Source organism: Lepisosteus platostomus, chromosome 10 (genome assembly GCF_059453375.1).
Source record: "Lepisosteus platostomus isolate fLepPlt1 chromosome 10, fLepPlt1.hap1, whole genome shotgun sequence".
Lineage (NCBI taxonomy): Eukaryota > Metazoa > Chordata > Actinopteri > Semionotiformes > Lepisosteidae > Lepisosteus > Lepisosteus platostomus.
Genome location: NC_142620.1, coordinates 18613580 through 18635731, shown reverse-complemented (window position 1 = coordinate 18635731; position 22152 = coordinate 18613580). Strand labels below are relative to the sequence as shown.

The 22152-nt window shown below is 35.1% G+C and overlaps 1 protein-coding gene across 2 annotated transcripts in view; it reads left to right on the top strand.

The window, feature by feature from the left end:
- ppp4r4 (protein phosphatase 4, regulatory subunit 4) overlaps window positions 1-22001 on the top strand; it is a 40420-nt gene extending 18419 nt beyond the window's left edge. The window contains exons 4-25 of one of the 2 annotated variants that reach the window (XM_088648560.1): window positions 162-309; window positions 1128-1201; window positions 2192-2298; window positions 2609-2716; window positions 4482-4603; window positions 6085-6207; window positions 6610-6773; window positions 9013-9132; window positions 9610-9687; window positions 10706-10789; window positions 12018-12197; window positions 12659-12764; window positions 15107-15254; window positions 16242-16386; window positions 17506-17544; window positions 17644-17715; window positions 18012-18075; window positions 18357-18437; window positions 20333-20423; window positions 20727-20788; window positions 21112-21265; window positions 21367-22001. In XM_088648560.1, the coding sequence (XP_088504686.1) occupies window positions 162-309; window positions 1128-1201; window positions 2192-2298; window positions 2609-2716; window positions 4482-4603; window positions 6085-6207; window positions 6610-6773; window positions 9013-9132; window positions 9610-9687; window positions 10706-10789; window positions 12018-12197; window positions 12659-12764; window positions 15107-15254; window positions 16242-16386; window positions 17506-17544; window positions 17644-17715; window positions 18012-18075; window positions 18357-18437; window positions 20333-20423; window positions 20727-20788; window positions 21112-21265; window positions 21367-21412 (2316 nt within the window). In that variant the 3' untranslated portion in view covers window positions 21413-22001. Of the gene's footprint in view, window positions 1-161; window positions 310-1124; window positions 1202-2191; window positions 2299-2608; window positions 2717-4481; window positions 4604-6084; window positions 6208-6609; window positions 6774-9012; window positions 9133-9609; window positions 9688-10705; window positions 10790-12017; window positions 12198-12658; window positions 12765-15106; window positions 15255-16241; window positions 16387-17505; window positions 17545-17643; window positions 17716-18011; window positions 18076-18356; window positions 18438-20332; window positions 20424-20726; window positions 20789-21111; window positions 21266-21366 lie in introns of both variants that reach the window. The other variant, XM_088648559.1, reaches the window with a different exon arrangement.
- The last annotated feature ends 151 nt before the right edge of the window (window positions 22002-22152 follow it).

The window sequence follows — 22152 nt, the reverse complement described above, 5'->3', positions numbered from 1 at the left end:
CCTGACAAAGTGAAGTAGACCAAAAGATCCTCAAAAGCAGAAAGGGGCAAACACTTTTTCACACCACTGTAGATTGATTAGCACTGTAATGTTCATTTTCTCACTGGTGTCAATGTTTTGAAGTTTTTTCTCTGACTGACTTTTTTTGCCCTCACCCATAGGAAGTCCTACACGTTGCAGGGGTGGAGATGCAGTTAGCAGCTGCTGGCTCTTTCCTAACCATCCTGCAAGATGATCTCATATTGATCCAAACTCACACCCACTCGATTTTGCAAATCATTCTACTAAACCTAGATCACAGGGATGCAGGTCAGTTTTGTACAGGGAGAAGTGTTGGTGAGTCATGTGTGATGAGTCTGTTGTGATAGCTCGATCTGTTATTGGTTCTCTTCTTGGTAAGAGAAATTCTTCAAGTCATGTCACTACTCGGAATGTGGCTGGGATTCAAAATTGAGAACATACGCCTAAATATGCATTACTCTTGTCAAAAAAATAAATAAAATAAAAGAACTGAGGCTGTTTGATTCAACGTGAGTCACCAGTGGGCTAGTATTTTGTTGAAAAACTGCATGCTCTACTGAAAATAGCATCACCTGTTAGTGATTTTAGACTAATTTAAAATAAGACTTGCTTGCAACCTATACTCAAGTGGTCTCAAACAGACTCAATTCCTGGACAATCCAGTGTCTTTTTTGAACCAAGACCTTTCAGTTATGTAGTTGGTCTATTTAACTGCATCATTGCAACTGTTTTATACTGTAGGTAACTACCTGTAAAAAAGTGAATGTTTTGTATAATCAGTAGGAAAAAACCAAATATGACTAAGAATAGGTTGAATGCTTAAATGACTACTTGTAGTAGAATGAAAACTACTGTACAATTCTTAGAACTGAAATTGAGAAACCCCTTATAGTCTATTTTGTTTGTGATTTAGGATGCTTTTCATGAAGCTTTGGTGTCAAATTAATTACTCATTTTTACAATGCAGTAAGATCTGGAATGAAAACTAATAATTAAATAAACTATAATGTGTGTATATGATTAAGAATATTCCTTCTACAGTAGATTGTGACTTAAGAAAGCTGTCCCGTGAATATTTTAAGTGGCTTTGTTTTTGTTCTTAGCAGTGGTCTGTAATGCTTGGCTAGAAACACTATTATCTGCAATTGATGTTTTACCAAAGGAAACCATAAGGCAAGAAGTAAGTGAATAATTGTATTTACAACATTAAAATATATAAATGGCAAGTTTAAAGTTCGTATGCCTTTCTTGTTAACTATTTCTCTTCCACGTTGTCAAAAATCAAAATCCTTTTCTAACCTATCCCGAGTCACAATTATCAGTGTATAACCACTGTGTAACATTGACTATAAAGTCTCATGTCACAATAATACATTAGTCTAACATGAGTCTAACATTCAACATGAATAGTTTTTAATTTGAATCAAGTACAGTATACAAAACATCAAAGGAAACATCTATTCACATTAGTTTTTAGACAAATAAAGTGCAGTATTTGACTGTTACATAAGCAATAATACACCTCATTCAAAGAGAATGTGATAAGGGGATTTAACCTGTTGAATGTTAAGCTCGATGAAAATCTAGAAAGGTATAGAAAGGAACCAATATACCCCTCCTTTCAAGTGAACAGATACCTTTGTGCCATTGGTATGCCAGAGGCTGATCTAAATCACGTCAGTTGGATTTGCCAGCAGTGGAGCCAAGTCCAGCTTTTATGACCACCCTGTTCAACATCAGTGAGTGTGGTGCAGCTGTACAGAATGATACATTAATTGTTCTGTATTGATAGGGAGGTTCAAAGTCCATTTATAGTGATTTCACCCTGCCATTCATCACATTGCATAGATCAAGTCCTGGGACCTCACTGATATGGGCTCCTCCAGATGTGGCAGTATTCCAGCAGAGTAACACACTTATACTGCTTGTGTAGCATTGGCTTTCTTGTGAAATGAGAAGGTGGGAATTATGCCATGGATGCCGTGCTTGCCTTAAACCCTGTTGAATCTAGGGCTCACAGACCACTGAACTTGCTCACTGGAAAATATGCGATTGATGCCTACTCTCTATTTTCATGCAATGTGTTTTGAAGATAAAATGCTTTTGTAGACATGGTTGACTCATCATCAGTGAGACTATTCTTAACTGCATTGATTGTTATTTTCTATAGATACTACACCCTCTGGTATCCAAAGCACAACTCTCCCAAACACTGCAATCCCGCTTGGCCAGCTGCCGCATTCTCGGAAAAGTAGCAGGGAAGTTTGAATCACAAATGTAAGTCACAGAGGGCAAATTGTCTTTACTATAAACTCAAGCTGATCAAAGCGTATTTATTTCTGTTGTATTTTTAGTTTGTACCACTCTGAAATTACCAAAGGAGTCTGTATTATAATGTCATGTTATAATGTACAGTGTACAGTCTGGTAAATGTATGTGCTTTTACTGAATTTTAATGTTTATTATCTCAAAGGCTTGTATTTAGTTTTATGTGTTGTACCTTTTAAAGTACAATCACAGCATCTCTGCTGATGCATTTTAAAGTGCACAGGACTTCAAATGTATTCATATTTATCATTTCTTTCAGAGTTAAAAAAGACCTACTGCCTCTAGTAAGGTCTCTATGTCAAGATGTGGAGTATGAAGTACGGTCCTGTATGTGTCGACAGCTGGAGAACATAGCCAGAGGAATAGGGTAATTGTTTGATCCTATCAGGTCGAAGTCTCTTTGTAAGTCTTCTTGTTTGCCTTTGGGAAACCTATTACATTTTCTAACATTGAAATGCTAAATAAATGTAACACAATAGCCCATTAATGTTATAAAAATACCTGTGGCTATTTGAATATAGATCAAATATGTATAAATATATTGAGCTAAAGACTTGGATGTGGATGAAGTCACATTAGACAGACTTCTGAGTTCTGTAGTCTCACCTATAGCCCCATTAGGGAACACAGCATGTAAATAATCAATGTAGTTGGTTACCCAATAATTCATGGATTTAGATAAATTAAGCCTAATCTGCTGTATATGGTTATATAGTGTTTAATAAGATGGTACAAATAAAATAATTAAAATGTGAAATGGCCTGGTTGCCTATTGTACTGTATATATATGGTAGCATGACTACAAAATGAAACTTCAGTGGTTTTGAAAGGTGGGTGATTATTGGGGCACAATCTGACAGGAGCTTCCATGACAAAGTCAGCTCACCTTGCTGATGTTTCGCAAACAAAGAAGCAATGTCAGCGTGGAACCTGAAGGGAAAGGCATCATCAGCAAAAGCCAACAGTGGCCAGAAGCGCATAGTCATGATATCTGTGCATTAATTTGGAAGTGCACGGCAAAACAAATGACCATCTGAAGATTAATTGACTGCATATTTCGATCTGGGGAGGAAGGATTGCAGTATGCAAACCACTCATCACACCAGGCAATGCATTGTTGTCAATCCAGTGATGCAAAGAGCACAAAATATAAATGGACCAATGAGCTGTGTAGAAGTGTTGAAATAAGAGAATCATCCTTCACCATGTTTTTTACAGACTTGTGCACATGTGGCACCATCCTAAGTAACTCTACAGCCGTGCGTGTTGATTCTAACAGTGAAGGGTTCTGGTGGTTCCCTAATATTGTGGGTTGCATTTTCCTGGCTTGAGTTTGTGTACACCCTTTCCTTCAGAAGACAGGATCAATACTATTTGCTACTAAATGGTACAAAGTAATAATCTTCACTGCATTTCTTTACTGCCAGGATTGGTGTCTTCCAGAATGACAATTCCTTCTATCCACAGATCACAGTGGTTTCATGAGCATGACACTAAAGGGAGACTTAGGGATACCTCAGAGACTGAGAGAGACCTAAATATATTTGTACATTTGCAGGAAGTTATCAGAGGAATCAACTCCAGCTGTCTGGAATGTGATTCCACTATAAAACTTATAGATTACTAAATATTTTATTATAAATAAATATATCATTGTATTTAAGACAGAAAAATTAAGTATTGTACTGAGACTATGTTTTTAGTGGAAAAGGTTTAGTCTCTTGGGGAGACAGCATTGGTGATAAAAGGATAATCTGATAATGTTTGAAAACCATCCCTGGACATAAAGGATTAGCTAGTAGAATAGGTTTCAGACTCAAGGGGAAATGGGAAGGCCATCGGTTTATGGACCAAGTTGGGTTTGGAATATTGGTAACATCAGGGTTGATCTGCTTTCAAAGACACAATGAGAAATAGAATGAGTGACTTAAGCAGCTGTGCACTGGAAGTTTTATTTCCAGCTTTACTTTGATATTTTAATAGATTATTCACACCCTTATAGTACTCTGTGTCTTAGATTTGTGTCGCTATACAGTATTTGTGAGTTCTTTTGAAAAAATATTCTACATTTCCTGAAGTGGCTTTCACATGTAAGGATATGAACATATATGGTACTCATTTTGTCCCTGTAGGGCCGACCACACTAAGGCAGTAGTCTTGCCTGAGTTAGTCGAGTTGGCTCGAGATGAGGAAAGCACTGTACGACTGGCTGCATTTGAAACAATTGTCAATCTGCTGGAAATGTTCGAAAGTGGTGAGTGTTGGAGTGTCATTATATAGCTGTTGAACCTCATTGAGAAAGTCAAGAACGAACATAAAAACATAATACATTACCAACTCTGTGTTTGAAATGTATGTGTTAATTGAAAACCTTGTGTGTTACACAGTATGTTACACAAATGATGTCATTTGTCAATATTTTGGTCATGTTTGGTCATAAGCAATATGAACAGCAACAGTCATCATGAATACAACATAGGACAAACAGCAAAGTAGAATCTGTACTGTTATTGGTTGATCTAAAAGACACGTGGAAAAAAAACAACAACCTTACGCTAATTGAAGGTCTAATATTGTCTGATTTGTAAGCAATCTCCCATTTCCTGATTCTGTTACATAGCGCAACATGATTATTGTTTTACTTTATCAACCACTTTATGCAATGCAATTTCACCTTACCTGTACTCTCCTGTTGCTGTACATTTACAGGTGATATACAACCTCAAGAACTGAAGATTCTTCCCATTATGCCACAGAATACAATAAAATGTGCCAACCCCCCCATATATACACACTGTGTGCATAATCTTACCGTATTACACAATGGGAATGGGAAAAACTTAATTCTATGAATCTGCTGTTAATCTGTTTGTTATACATTTTGACTATGTATATTCCAGAAACTAGGTACATTTTAATTAAGTAGAATAATGTTTCACAAACATAGTTATAACTTTTTTTGCTTCTATTTCTTGTCATTGGTATTTTCTAATCAGCTTTTCAGAACACATACAGTACAGTATGTGTTCTGTGGATCTGTCCATAACATCTGTCCATAAAATAGTTTCAAGGCTGGCAATTGAAAAAGCTAGTCAATAACAGCAATATTTCTTTGTTCCTGCAATGGGTTTAGGACATTTTTGTTAGTGAATATGAAATCCTCACAGATGAGTCGACCTGAATTCTTTCTGTTGCTTCTGCACTTTATTGATCTTCATAGTACTGTATATTTCTATATTATTAAGGCAACTGTACAATTTAAAAATCGTAACATCAAGGAAATGTTAAAAGTTACAGAAGTGCAACGTACCAATTAAAGTGGTAGTCACATACTAACCAGATAAGTATTGGTACAATAAAATTATCTTTAAACATCTGTCAATAACTTTAGAATATCTTTTTTTTGTTTAATAATTTGTGTAGGATTGTAGCCAAAACTATTTCTAAACCAGATACGATCTGGTACATAAATTATTTATACATCTAAAGAAAAAAAATACAATGCTGTTAAATGTATTACATTACATTTTTTTTCAGGGCAAGTAAGTATAAGGTTGTCATTATTTCAACACTCACATTGTCCAGCAATTAGAACCTGAAATGATGTACTGTATTACATTTGCATACCTCATAAACTGCCTGGTAATATAAAAATACAAACATTAAAGATTAGCACTTCCTAATTTAGTGCTATGTAAAGGCAGTTCTTGTTAAATTTATTTCATTCTCTTTCAGATGACAAGACCCGTGTTATATTTCCATTAGTGAAAACATTTTGTGAAAAATGTTTCAAAGCTGATGAAGCTGTTTTGACTTCTTTGTCGTTTCAATATGGAAAACTCTGCCATGGCCTCTCAGGTTGGAATTTATTCTTTCTTGATTTAAGTAATTAAGCAGTATAGTTAAGAGGGAAGTGCAAATGTTTCTATCCCATATTTTCCATTTACACTATGACTTTATGAATTTTCAGAAAATTTGCAACACTAATGTGTGCATGGTCACAGCTAACCCACTGATTGTTGTGTTTTTTTTTTTTTTTGGGGGGGGGGGTAAGAAATGGATTTAACAGCATTTTTATTTGACCCAATAGTAAGGAAGATAATGGAGAAAACATTTGCCTGCCACCTTCTTTGAGCTTCTGTTAAAATGTCCTTTGTGTATTATGGATTAGTTTAGCATTATTTAAAGTCTACAGTTTCATGTCTACAGTTTGTACTTGTGCGTTGTTTTACTATTTCAGTCTTTTTTTTTCACTTGAAGGGAATTTCACTGAAGAGCAGCATTTATGGTTTCTAGAATTTTACAAGAAACTGTGTGTATTGGGCCTTCATCATGAAAATGGTCACTGTGAGAGCCAGGGCTACCCACTAGAACTGGAGAAGAAATATGAGACAGTACGAAAAAACTGTGCCTATAACTTCCCAGTGAGTACGCCTTACTTTTCTAATGTTTTATAAGGTTATAGAATTTGCCAGAAACTAAACATTGCCATGAGAGTTATACATATAAAAAATGATTTACAAAAACATCAAACTATAATAAGATGAAACATAAAATTATTCATTAGAAGGGGAAGAGAAAAAAAAACAAGTCTTACATTGAACAAAGAAAGGGTAGAGACTTCTCTGACAGTTAGTTGTAGAGAGTGAACAATCTTTTAAAGAATCATGATTTGTTATTGTGTATGTCTTTTGACTTGTATAGTGATTGTTATTTAAATAATTTTGTACAAAGCTGAACAAAAATAGTAACATGTCTAGTCCTTTACACCTTTCTTACCCTTTCTGACACATTTTTATATACCACCTGAGCTTTCTCAGTTGCATTCTTTAGTTTGTCTGTGGCTCTTGAGCTGGGAGTGTGGATTTTTGTGGCTCCTCTTCATTGTATAAATGGACGGTGTGCCATTAAGCTGCTTTAGTTGCTGTTTTGTTTCCACACTATCTGTATAATATGCAATTTTCGATTGGCACAGTTCTGTTATAGCTTGTGCTGCTCTTATTTTTCAATGCAAGCTTGTTATATGCCCATGATTGTTACTGTGAAATTCATGAATCTATTATAACTCATGATGGATAAGTGTGTCTAAGAAAATAATAATGATAACAACAATAATAATTGGCCTGTTAAAGAGCTGGTTAATTCATTTGTTTAAGTGTTTTACTAGTGTGTGTCGATATGCCTTTATGGGCAAATAGTGCAAGTCTGGACCTGCAGAACATTTCACTGCTATCATATCTTCAATGTGCTGTTAGTTCCAGCAGGCCTGAGCGGTATAAGTACACGCTTTGTCTGTTTTATTGACATATAAGTGGCACTGTTTGTACATCAGAAGTGCAAGATGAGAAAGAGTAGCTGGCCTGAACAGTCATGTCTTAAAGGATTCATTTGTGTGTCTTGAGATCTCATTAATCAGGATGTAGTGAATGGACAGGCAGAAAATAGAAAGGCCACTAGATGCCCCTGATAGATTGGCTTTTAGTGCTTCAAATTTGCCTAGTTCAGGAATGTGATTACATACAGTATGTGGAAGTTTAAATATCCCAGACCATCCCATACCAAAGGATACTAATGTATTGTAGCTGTAAAAGGGCAGTGAATACTGGTTAATAGAGAAGAGATCTGCCACTACAAAAAAAACCTGGCAAAACAGCAATAACTGTAGCACATGTGTGTTTAAAAGAAAAAATAAATGTTATAAAAGTGTATCATGGAACAGAATATTTCTATTCCTGATTGAAATATAAACTACATTGTTCTTTTGACATAGAAGGTGAAGAAAACTGTATCCTTTCATTTATAATAGGGCTGTTAATCTTTTTGTGTGCAAGACAGGAATATCCCCTTTTCTTTATTGTTAGTTTACAAGAGTTTTATTATAAGATTAAGACATGAGTGACCTGAAAAGGCAGAATATTGTGATAGTCCAGGTTACCATGCTTTCCCTATCATGGGATTGTTACTATGCTTGTTTGTTTCCTGCACTCCTGTACCCCCTACATTTACAACACATTTATCACCAAAGACTATAGAATTGTGTTAAGCTAATAAATGCATATTGATCTTTATTAACCTTTGCAAACATATCTTCCATAACAGCAGTGTGAAATTGCTTTGTTTTGTTCATGAAATCTTTCCAACAGGCTCTAGGAAGAGCGTTTTCAAAAGCTTTTCACTTTCTGGCTCGTTTGTGCCTGAGAGTCTGATGGATAAAACTCCAGTGGCTGTCAGTGACACAGCCAGTCTAAATCTTTTTGTTTGTATCGGTCATTTAAGGTTCTTGAATGGTGTATATGCACACAATAAATGGTTGACTGTTTATTCAAAATGTAGGCTCATGATATCTGGCTGAACAGTCTTAAATACATGTCTCGTATACAGCTATATTTGTGGTCTTAAAAACTGTTTTGCACTGTTCCTATTGTATGTTCGTGGTGATGACCACTCTAAGAGTATCACTTGTGAGAAGTGGCCCTCTGTCCTAGTCTATAGGACTGCTGAATTGTGCTGATGAATTGTGTGTAGATTGTGACATAAGTAATTTTTTTCATGTGTGAGTCCTCCCATCTTAACTGCTGAGAAGTAAAGAAGAAAAAAGGAGATTAAAGTTAAGGCTAATCTCTACAATCTTTTACAATTCTTTTTTTCCCCTGATCTTTGCAGGCCATGGTATTATTTGCGGACCCAAAAACCTTCCCTTCAGAGCTATATCCTACTTTTTCAAGCTTATGTCATGATCCTGAAATTTCTGTCAGGCATACATCAGCTAGTGGCTTCCATGAAGTAAGTATATAGTAGAAATAGCCATGCCATGTTTTCTTTGTGCTAGTTATGATTCAGGCAGAAAAAAACGGTTTTCAACTTTCTGTAATATAATTTAGACAAATGAAATGTGGAATTTCAAATGTATACAGGTATGTCTGATTTTTGTTTATTGTGCATAGACAAAAAGTCTTCAGAAATACAGTAAGAATAAAATGTATAACTATTATACAAGGGTGAAACAGGACTTCTGCAACAGATAACCCACACTTATCATTCTGCAATCTGGGTGCTATAAATGAACAAACATCAACTTTAGACATGGATGTTCAGTTGGCTAAAAAAATATTGCAAGAAAAGATCAAAATATATAATTAAGAATAATATACTGTATTGGGAATTCTTTTAAAATACTATGTGTGTATTGGATTTATATTGCTAGAATAGGGTTTTATTTCTATATACATTACACTAACAATGCATATGATTCTTTTTTAGGTTGTTAAATTGTTAGGTCCCAATGTACATTATATACACAAGGAGCTGATAGCACTATTACAAGATGACTCATTAGAGGTAAGATGTACAATATATCAAATAAGTTAATGTACTAACTGTATTGTAAAATAAAATATGAATGTTAATTTTTGTGCCTGTAATTATTTTGTGATATTAGACATTTCTGGAACTTCTCTTTTTCTCCAGAGGCCTACAAACATGTTTCAATAAAATCTTTCATAAGATATGACATTCTTTCATGGTTTAATAGCTCTAGAGATTGGTTTCCTATGGTTAGGTACATAAAATATAAATTATTTTGGTAAAATTGTACAATGAACTAGTAATAACTCATTTAGAATATTATACTGTTTTCATTGACACATAATTAAAACGATATTGCTGTTATTAGTCCAGAGAAGAGCAACCCAAGAACAGGAGGCACTTTTTTGAGCAAAGCGTTGTTGAGGAGCAAAGGGATAAAGGCAATAAAAAATTGATGGATTTGATATTTGGATTAATTAACTACAGTTTTTTATTAGTAGCTATTTATGTTAGTTTTCTTAACTTTCTACATTTTGTTGTAATTTCGTAGTTACCAAAAGTAGTTGTTCAGACCTTACATTTATATGTAACTGTTAAGTGACATTCATATTTTAACTTTCATACTGTGTTGAATGCTTGAAGTGAAATGTACTTTCTTTGCAAACTGTGATAGCTCTTCTAATATTAGGTAACTTGTGAATCTCCAAAGGCTTTACAGTAGATGTGATACATTTGCAACTGGTGTAAAGAATTAAAATGTAACCAGATCAGACTTCTTAGAATGTGGAATTGAGTGAGGGAACCAAGTTGTATCTCTCCAAAAATTATGGGTGTGAATCACTGTGTAGGATAAATTCATGAATGGCAAAATACTGCTTTATTTGTCAATTTCATAGGACTAGATATTAAAAAACAAAAGAAATCTGAATTTGGTCCCAGAATTATTCTATGCAATGCTTTTTACCTTATTACCTTTCAGAAAAGCAGTATTATGTTGTGGATTATCGGTAAAACTAATAAAGGTTATGAATAATTTTCTTATTATTTTTAGGTATTAGATGCACTAATGAACAATCTCCAAGAAACTCTGGAGCTTGCTACATCAAGAGGAGAAGGATCTGCATCTGAAAATAAGGTTACATTTTATTATAATATTAAATCACTCTTCCCCCTACTGGTGATTGTGTATTATAGCCTGAACCACCTGCTACTAATTGGGTTTTGCCCTGAGCCATTCACTAATTTCATAATTCTCAGTGTAAGTTGAATAAACAATGGCTAACTTTTTTAGAGAACTACCACAATAAACGTCACCGCAAACCCGTTTTCTCTCAATATTTAATGAGTGATCCCACCTTTAATTGTAAGGAAAGAATATTATAATAAATCTGTCTTTCACCTGTTTTAATTTTCATGTAGACTTGAAGCATATACTTTCACGTATAAGTATATAATAATAAGGCTAGAGCACATCCAGTATTTGTATACTGTTCAGCATAGTAGTTTGCAAACAGTTGCATTCTACAAATGTCTATTCAATGGCACAACTTAGCCAACAACTACAACATTCAGCACTATTACTGGTTAAGTTAAAAATTCTAAGACTCATTCTTGTTTATGTTCAGTGGTGTTCACATTTGTTACATGACCCATGTTAGTAGTACAGTTTTGATTTGTTGTGCTGATGAAACCAAAGTTTCCAGGAGAATGGACAGTTTAATAATAACATCACTTTATTAACCCTTTACAATTTCTTACATTAGGAATTATCTTTTCACATACCCCAGCTTGCTCTCCATGAGACACACACAGACAGGGAAAGAAGCTTGGGGTCAGAGCACAGGGTCTTCCATTGTACAGCACCCCTGGAGCAGTTGGGGTTAAGGGCCTTGCTTAGGAGCCCAACAGAGTAGGATTCCTCTGCCAGCGACGGGATTTGAACCAGCAACCTTCCAGCCAGACGCACAGATCCTTAGCCACAGAGCCACCACTCCGCCCCGGTTTCTGAGATACTGTCAGAATAGATTATTAATTTACTGTTATAATATTCAAAATACAAAGAGTAAATTACAGTGCTCCAAATGTTGAAATGTATGGGTTATTTTAGAGATTTAGTGTTGTTCACAACAAACAAATAAAATAAAAGAATAGAATTTTACTTTATGCTTTTCAATCTGGTATATGATTTGGGAGAATTTCAAGTTTTGAGAAGATAAAAAATTTTTTTTTCATTTTGAATGGTAAGTACGGACTACATTTGAGTACCTGTAAAGCTTAATGAAATTCAATTGGCCTAAAATGAAATAAATCTACAGTACATTCTGTATATCTGGTGGGTTAATTAAATTAATTTTGCTCTGTAGGTCAGTATTCCAGACCTGGTCCCTGCACTAGCTGCAGCAGAGCAGAAAGCAGCCACGTCTCTGAAGTGGAGAATCCATGAGAAAGTCCTGCAGAAGTATTCCTGCCTGCCTCGCGTCATATCAGGAGACCAGATCTACTTCAGGTTCTTACAAAGGATGTTTACAATAATTACAACCAATGTAAGCCTTGTTTTGTTCTACTCTGGGGATTTTTTTTTAAATTGGAATGGGTTTTTTTTTGTTAAAAGATAAAGAGACATTTAAAATGACAAATTCCTGAATACATTATAAAATGTGTAAAAACAATTTCTTAAATTGATTGCATTTGTTTTCACTTTGTTGTTTTCAATGTGTGGTTACTGGCTGAAATGTCATATGTAGACACTAGGCCCTCAATTCTGGCTTCAGTCAAGTAAAAGGCATTACTATAGATATTCTTCAATTCAGTGAATGAGTCTACTCACACAATTATTAATTGTTAAATAAAGCTAAGTAGGGCTGTGCACGTTTATCCTGTATTAGCAGCTTTTTATGTAAAAGAACCATCTGTGTGATTTTTGATCATGTTGGAGAAAATAATTAATGGTTATAACTCTGGAAATGGCATTTTTCTAATTGTTGGATCTCCTGCTGTTGTTTAGAATGTCCTTCCTGTACAACGAGAGTCTGCCAGAACATTGTGTGTTTTCCTCCGCTATAACCGCAAACAGGAGCAGAGACAAGAGATAATTAATAAGCTGGTTGACCGTGAGTATCCTTCTTCTTGCTTTAAGTTCATTGTTATTTTAACTCGTATTACAGCTGTCCACAGTGTACCCTGTGTTACACCGATTGTGTGATGGTTTAGGTTCCATCGCATCATGATCATATACTGGACCTTGCAGTTGTTGAAACCAGATGAACAGAAAACACTCCTATACCCCCATATACAGTAAACATACTGTACAGTTATTCAAAAGCCCAGAACAACAAAAAAAATTTGCCCCTTAAACATAGGGTCTAATCCAAATGAGTTTAATCCAAATTAACCTAATACAGACAATAATATCCCTAGAGCTCCTTTTAATTAGGCACTAACATTAAGCTGTGGTAAGGTACTTTTCTTGGCACAGTACATCCATTAACTTATTTTTATGTCTATATGCTGTATGCTGTATCTGCACAATTGTATGTGAGCAGGGAATCTTTAGGAGCTGGACATTTTAGGAGGTTAAGTAATATTAAAAGTATATACAGTGCCTTGCGAAAGTATTCGGCCCCCTTGAACTTTTCAACCTTTTGCCACATTTCAGGCTTCAAACATAAAGATATAAATTTTTTATTTTATGTGAAGAATCACCAACAAGTGGGACACAATTGTGAAGTGGAACGAAATCTATTGGATTTTTGAAACTTTTTTAACTAATAAAAAAATGAAAAGTGGGGCGTGCAAAATTATTCGGCCCCCTTGCGTTAATACTTTGTAGAGCCACCTTTTGCTGCGATTACAGCTGCAAGTCGCTTGGGGTATGTCTCTATCAGTTTTGCACATCGAGAGACTGAAATTCTTGCCCATTCTTCCTTGCAAAACAGCTCGAGCTCAGTGAGGTTGGATGGAGAGCGTTTGTGAACAGCAGTTTTCAGCTCTTTCCACAGATTCTCGATTGGATTCAGGTCTGGACTTTGACTTGGCCATTCAAACACCTGGATACGTTTATTTGTGAACCATTCCTTTGTAGATTTTGCTGTATGTTTGGGATCATTGTCTTGTTGGAAGATAAATCTCCGTCCCAGTTTCAGGTCTTTTGCAGACTCCAACAGGTTTTCATCCAGAATAGTCCTGTATTTGGCTGCATCCATCTTCCCCTCAATTTTAACCATCTTCCCTGTCCCTGCTGAAGAAAAGCAGGCCCAAACCATGATGCTGCCACCACCATGTTTGACAGTGGGGATGGTGTGTTGAGGGTGATGAGCTGTGTTGCTTTTACGCCAAACATATCGTTTTGCATTGTGGCCAAAAAGTTCGATTTTGGTTTCATCTGACCAGAGCACCTTCTTCCACATGTTTGGGGTGTCTCCCAGGTGGCTTGTGGCAAACTTTAGACGAGACGTTTTATGGATATCTTTGAGAAATGGCTTTCTTCTTGCCACTCTTCCATAAAGGCCAGATTTGTGCAGTGTAAGACTGATTGTTGTCCTATGGACAGACTCTCCCACCTCAGCTGTAGTTCTCTGCAGTTCATCCAGAGTGATCATGGGCCTCTTGGCTGCATCTCTGATCAGTCTTCTCCTTGTCTGAGCTGAAAGTTTAGAGGGACGGCCAGGTCTTGGTAGATTTGCAGTGGTCTGATACTCCTTCCATTTCAAGATGATCGCTTGCACAGTGCTCCTTGGGATGTTTGAAGCTTGGGAAATCTTTTTGTATCCAAATCCGGCTTTAAACTTCTCCACAACAGTATTACGGACCTGCCTGGTGTGTTCCTTGGTCTTCATGATGCTCTCTGCGCTTTCAACAGAATCTTGAGACTATCACAGAGCAGGTGCATTTATACAGAGACTTGATTACACACAGGTGGATTATATTTATCACCATCAGTCATTTAGGACAACATTGGATCATTCAGAGATCCTCGCTGAACTTCTGGAGTGAGTTTGCTGCACTGAAAGTAAAGGGGGCGAATAATTTTGCACGCCCCACTTTTCATTTTTTTATTAGTTAAAAAAGTTTCAAAAATCCAATAGATTTCGTTCCACTTCACAATTGTGTCCCACTTGTTGGTGATTCTTCACATAAAATAAAAAATTTATATCTTTATGTTTGAAGCCTGAAATGTGGCAAAAGGTTGAAAAGTTCAAGGGGGCCGAATACTTTTGCAAGGCACTGTATGTGTAAAATAAGAGGACAGTACTGTAATAACATAAAATTATTCCATTATGTATACTTTTTTACAGTAATTACAGTATGTAAAAATATTATTGTTCAATATTATCAACCAGTTTTTTTGTCTTGTCAAGTGACGTATTTTCTCTAGATATGGTTTTAGGTAAGTCCAGTGTCTTAGAAAGGGGTTAAATCAGTTTGTTAAAGCTTGACACTACTTTTTTTCAAGAACTGGGTCAAGGAAGAAGTTACTGGAATAGACTACGATATCTCGACCTGTGTGAAATTGCAATGGAGCTCTTTTCCAAGTCTTACTTCTGTAAATACTTCCTTGTTCCTGCACTGGAACTGGTGAATGATCCTGTAGCAAATGTCAGGTAAGAATTAAACTTGTTTTTTTAACATCCTATACAGAAAGCAGTGGTTTATACTGCTCTTGTAAGAAGGACATATCAAAACACAGATTTTGCTAATTTTAACATTTTTAATATGAACATTAATGAAGGTCTTTTCACTGATAATTGTCTCTGTTCATGCTGTGCTTTAATTAATGAATTTAGTAATGAACTAGTACTGCCTTACTAAGTCTAAAAGAGTTTACAAGTTAAACTAAACTATTTACAGGAAAATAATATCAGTATACAGTATGTACACTTGGTTACCCTTCACATAAAAAGTTAAACTATCTTTGTCTTTATATATAGACTGTGACTGCACATTTCTTTTTCACTTTATAACATCTCATAAATACATGTGACAGGTTAGGATCAACCTATTTTTAAAGATGGCTTAACGTCATTGTGTTAACAATAGCCATTAATCCTACCATGACCCACTAGTAGTTTTCTAATGTGTAAATACATATATACAGTATATATACACATATATAAACATATATGCACCCATGCTTACACACGTATATACATTTATGCATGTATACATACACATATGTACACAGAAATACACATATACTGTAAACATGCATACACGTACATAAAAATTCACGTACATGCTTGTTGATACAGGAGGTTTTTCAAATGGTTACATTTATTTAAATGTTTTTATTTCAAATTAAAAACTGTATTGTAGGATAATGCATGTTTCAGAGGACATTTTTACCTTTGTGCAATCTTAAATTTACTAAAAATATTGGGAAATGTAATTATATAATACGAGTTTCTGTATTCTGGGTTACTGCTACATGTAAATTGTGTCATTGTAAAGAGAACATCACTGTGTGTCTTGTGCAGCATGTATGAGATTAGATTGTGAGGACATTATTTTCTATTGGCCCACACATTATCACTAAATCAATTAATCTGGATCATTTTCATTAATATCACTACCTCTGTCTACATCTTCAGGTATAAGTTATGCCACATGCTGCCAAAGCTGAAGTCAACAATTAAACTACCTACAGATAAACATCTCCTGCAGCAGTTAGAGTTCTGTGTGAGGAAACTGCTCTGCCGGGAAAAAGACAAGGACATTATGGCTATAGCTAGAAAAGTGAGTGTCACAGAAATGTCTTCAGTTTTTTTACTGTATCTTCCATTGCCATAATTGTGTAAAAGGTCAAATTGTATTATTAAATACTGCCTATCCATCACTGCAGTCCGGGACAAGTCACTTTGTAGGCTTCATGGATCTTCATATGGTGGTCAAGACCAGAAGCTTGCTGTCATTGATCATAAAGAATAATTATCATAAACGAACTCAACATGTTTAAATTAAATGTAATTATTAAACTGAATAAAGTGTTCGAGCATTTCAATTGCAACATCTCTATAACTATTACTCTGTATTACTAGCACTGTCACACTCCAAACATTCCATCATACACACTAAAAATCACTTTTCTTACTCCCCTTTGGGTCACAGTGTGAGCCTCCTTTAGTAGGAGGATAGCTACAATCTGACAGTGGTACTAAAACCCAGATTTCCCTTTCTGGGTTATCTGGGTGCTATTAATATTAAACCATAATGTAATGAAGATCTGAATAGCCTGTAATTGTCTTGTCTCACATGTAGAGCACAGCTAGCAGAAAATCCTTAATGATACCTATCAGTTTCAAAGTGTTTTTATAACCTGTGCCACTTTTGTCAAATATTGTATTGTTTTCCAAAGAACTGGTTTTGAAGGATATTCAATGTGTTCAGTTCTGCTTTGACCTGCACTGTCACTGTAACTATCACTCAAGTTATACACAGTTACTAACTCATTGACAGTGTGCTCAAGAGTGGCTTTAAAGACTGAGGTACAGTACAATTGTACTGTATATCTAGGAATCCTTCAAAACTGCAACTTGAAACATAATATTTTATGAAAACATTCATATCTGGAGAAATTGGTATAGAATTCATGTATCAACATTTTTTTCCACTTTTAGTCCTCCACTATAAGCTGGGTGTTAGGGGGAATGTTTTTGTATTGTACTCTTATTCTTATTGTGTTCCTGAAACTATTTTAAACTGGTTTATAAAAATATGTTAACAATTTCTAAAGGTTAGCTATGTAACATTCAGTAGTAGGGCTTATTGTATCTATCATATTTCACCTTTGGTATTAAAGCATGTAACGTCTATAGCTGAGCAACAAATATTTAATATCATGTTTTTTTATTTTAGACAGTGCTGGAACTTGACAAAATGGACATCACAGAACCAGTAAGAGTGCTTATTTCTTCAATTCTTATCCCCGAATGGATGAAAATTTGATATAATGTTCCAGAATGTATTTTTACATGCAGTATTTCTGGTGTTTAGTATCAAAAGAGGCACGAGAAGGATCTGCTTGATCAGAAAAAAGAAAAGGAAGAGAACCTTCTGCTAGAGGTGGTAAGATCAAAGGCAGAGATTTTTTATTGTCCAAACTAGAAGTCTTTTTTTATGTTTTTGTTTGAAGAAGCACCAATATCCCTGAACATGGAAACATCTGATTTTGATGGATGGAAACATCCATGTTTTTTGCCAGTTAACAAGCTTTTGAATACATTTTGGCTGCTGAACTTTATATTTTATTCTTAATAATATTATGAAGAATTTGTTTTCTTAATAGTACCAAAATTAATACTCATATGCTTTCCTGAAAAATTTACAGTACTTCAGCTAAATGACATATTTTAATCTAACAGGAGCAGCTGGAAAGACAACAAAGTGAAGGAAAGTTAACAACTGAGAAACATGCAGACAAGAAGCGTAAGTAGCTTTATCTAAAATCTTTGCCATCCAGCTTATCTATGTCTAATCAGTAAAATATCTAATGTTGGGGACATTGTCTCGTTATTTGAAAAAGGCTAATCTCTCATATTTTCCGTAATGTAGAATTGCAGCAGTCAAATGCTGAACTAGGTTTATTGAAAACTGCTATTATTAGAATTAATTGTCCCATTTTGTATTTAGATTTGTTCTATAAAACCGTTGATTTATGTTTATTAATACTTGGTAATTTGCTCATGATTTTATTAATATTACTTTAGGCAGAGACAGTAAACCTGGATTATCTGTACCAAAAAACATGGCAGTATCGAATTCTGGATCTAATACAACTACCTCAGTTGGTAAGGGCAGCATTCTTTCTATTGTATTATATGCATTTATACAGTTTACTGTGCTGTGTGCATATATATGAGGTACTGTATATTCAGTATCTTACAAAGGTTTTCAACTATTCCTAAAGATTATCCCTTTTGTTGAATTACAAATGATATATTTTCTAAAGTTAATATCCTTAATACAATATTATTACTTCAATGTAAAGTAAACTTCAATGAGTGAAAAAGGTAAATGTCAACAAAAAACTACCAATAAAAATAAATAACTGCCTTGAGTTAATAATTGGTGGAAGCACTTTTGACAGTAATTACACCTGTGAGACACTGTGGAAACACTGAAATAGATTTTTGCCACTTCTTTGCAAACTTGCTCGGGTACTGTATTGTTTTGGGGGGATCATTTATGAACAGTAATTTTCAAGACTTGCCACATATTTTCTATCAGATTTAAGTCAGAACTTTGACTAGGCCACTCAAGGACATTCATTTTCTTCTTGTCCAGCTGCTCCAGTATAGCTCTGGCCTTTTCCTGTGAGTCAGTGTCCTATTGAAGGTTCATTTGCCCAGTTTTAGATGTTAAGCAGACTTTTCCGCTAAAGTTGCCTGTACTTTGATCCATGCACTTTCTTTGGCAAGTTTCCCAGTCCCTGCTGATGAGAAGTAGCCCTATAACATAATGCTGCCACCACTATGCTTGACCACTGTTGACTTGCTGGTGCACTGTGTTGGTTAACCCTTTGCATTGGGAATAGATAGTTCAATTTTCATTTGACCACAAACACTTGAAACAGGGTGGTAACTTCAGTCAAAATGGCAGTTCTTATCTGAACCACATTCCCCAGAGAGCAATAGGAAATGCCCCATTGTACTTATTCTCCTGACCAGTTGGAAGGAAAAGGTTGGTCAGATGCTATTTTAAAAAAGAAAGGAAAGGTTTCCTTTCTGGCCTTTTTTTGCCCAATGTCCTCTGCTATCTGCAAAGAAAGCAGATGAAAGTGCTTTCATCTGTATGAAAGTGAGAACAGAGTGGACCAGTGGATGACTGAAAAGCCTGGGAATTGTACATTTCTTTTGAAAAGAGTCTTGGAAAAAATTTCTGCTGATACACAGCTTAGCAAGCCATATATAGAGAGATAGAGGACTAAAGAAAAACTTTAGTTAGAATTCTGAGAGATTTTATTTTTTAAAGGTTTTATTTTGTGGTTTTGGTTTGTTTTCATCAGTGCCCTCATGGTAGTATCAGTTTCCTGCTTATCCAGTCACTCAGTTTGGAGGAACTAATGTAGGCAGTATCTGGGTGGTAAATACTCTTTCCTAATAATGGAATTCACTGTACTCAAGGGGATGTTCAGTGTATTTGAAAAGTTTTTTTTACCCCTTTCCTGTCTATACCTTTATACATCTTTATCTCTGAGTTGTTTTGAAATCTCTTTGGCCTACATGGATGAATGTTTGCTTGAAATTCAAAATCTATCTGAGGGATCTTACAGAGATAGGTGTATTTATGCTGAAATCATGTGAACCACTATTATTGTACACAGCGAGTGACCATTCAACTGTGACTTGACAAAGTAATTTTGTGGCTGAGAACTAATTTATGTCTGCCATGGCAAAGGGGGTAAACATTTGTGCAATCAATAATGTTTTGTTTTTATTTGTTCTTTGCAGTTTTTGCTGACACTTAGCGTAACCTGATTAGTTTGAACATTCACATTTTGATTTAAATGATTCACTTAAAAAGTAGTGTACATAATTTGTAAATCAACAAGAAGGGACATGTTTGAAAGGCAGTAAATCTTTTTTCAGGGCAGATGTATTCGGTTTAGTGCTGAATTTTAAAATCAATATTATTTCCAAACCTTAATGCTGAATGTTACCTTTCCCTTTGTTCACATTTCTAGGTAAAGAAATAAAGAAGACTAAATTGGCAAGAAGTCGATCACTCAGCAGTCATCCTTCAACTTCTAAAATGGTTAATTCAGACAAACATATGTAAGCTCGATTTGCCACATTCTTTTTCCTATTTTTCCAAAATCAAAATTGCTGTTTATTGAAAATAATTAGCTTTTTGTCATTTCATTACAACAAAAGGATTTACATACATTAACATTTTAAAGTTAATCAAAGGAAAATTATCTGAGGACTTGTTAAATGTTATTCTTAATTAATTTCTTTAAATTTCTGTTAACTTTATGAGGGTTCCAAAGCAACTGACTGTCCATAAGCCTATGTTTTTTTTATCTTTGTGTCTCCCCTTAATTAGTTCCCCTAATCTTGTCATAACATTCCTTCCAGCAAAATAAAGGAATCAGGAAGCTGTCCTGGAACAGGCAAGAGTTCACTACTGCCCATTAATGGTGAGCATTCCTTCATGGTATCGAATATTGAATAACTAAAAAATAATATCCAGTGTGGTTCTTAACTCACATAACGGATCCAGCCATTTATCCAAAAACCAATGTACAGTATATCTACCCATGTGCATTTCAGAAGATGCATGTACCTAGCCCACCGCTCTGTTCTTACAGTATAAGAGCATTTTAGTTCTTTTAGAGTCCAAGTGATGAACAAACCACGATTTAAAAATTGATGAGGGGGTAAAAAGGGCAATAATAGTAATGTACAATAACTATAATGACCATAGATACCTTTCAAGAATTCCTCCTGTGCTCTTTTTCAGATGACGTCATTAGGACCCATCACTTTAGTGCAGCATCAACTTCAGTTTCGCCTTCCACCTCCTCAATGCCAGTATTAATTCGCAGTAACACAATCAATACTGTTGATCACAGGAGCAATGGCAGCAAGGATACCCAGTCTAGGAAGATTACCATGTGAGTTTCGTTTGCTTTGTATTTTTGTCTGATATAAAACCAAGCACCCAGTACAGACTGTACAAATGCTAATCTGTAACTCTTTACTCTGTTGGAGGAAGGCAAAGAAAGTCGAACTCATTTGGGATGCAAGCAGGGAGGGAGTGACAGCCCAGAGGACAATTATTGCCGCAGCTCTGCAGAAGATAACTGGTCAACAATCAATAAATACACATTGTCAAATGTGCATTCCTGCTTTGGACATACAGTGCAGTATTTCTTCACATTAGTTTAGCAATTTTTAGGATTATATGCAGTCAATTTTGTTGTCATTAATTCATGTTTGCAATACTTGTACCCTTTGTTAAAATGACACTTGGAACAAGGTCATGTACACTATGTATTTTTAATTCTTTTGCAATACAGCATGCTTTACAAATGTTCACGATTTTTGTTTTGTTCTTTCTCCTTTGTTCTTTTTTTATTATGGATACTTTTATCGACGAGTCTAATACTGAGTTATTTTAAATCAAAATGGGCCCTGATACACTCCTACAAATAAAACAATTGTGCCTGATGTTTTAGCACTTCAGTAAACTCAGACAAAATTCAGTAACTGATTACTTTGATATATGTTGGATATTTGTTATGCTTTAATGAAGACAAATTAAATAGATTTCATTTTTGTAGACTGTGTGGTTTAATGACCTAAGTTATTTTTCTTAAACTTGTTGATTAAATTTAAGGTGTTCCCACACTCAGAAGTCAGCGTTTTTCGTTAAATCGTGGTAAAATAATAAAGTTAATAGAGTGACATAGTAGAACCTTGTTTATAATTTATGCCACTCTTTAGATAGTTTAACATGTGGGCTTTATTATTGATGCTTCTGTTGGAATGAGATACAAAC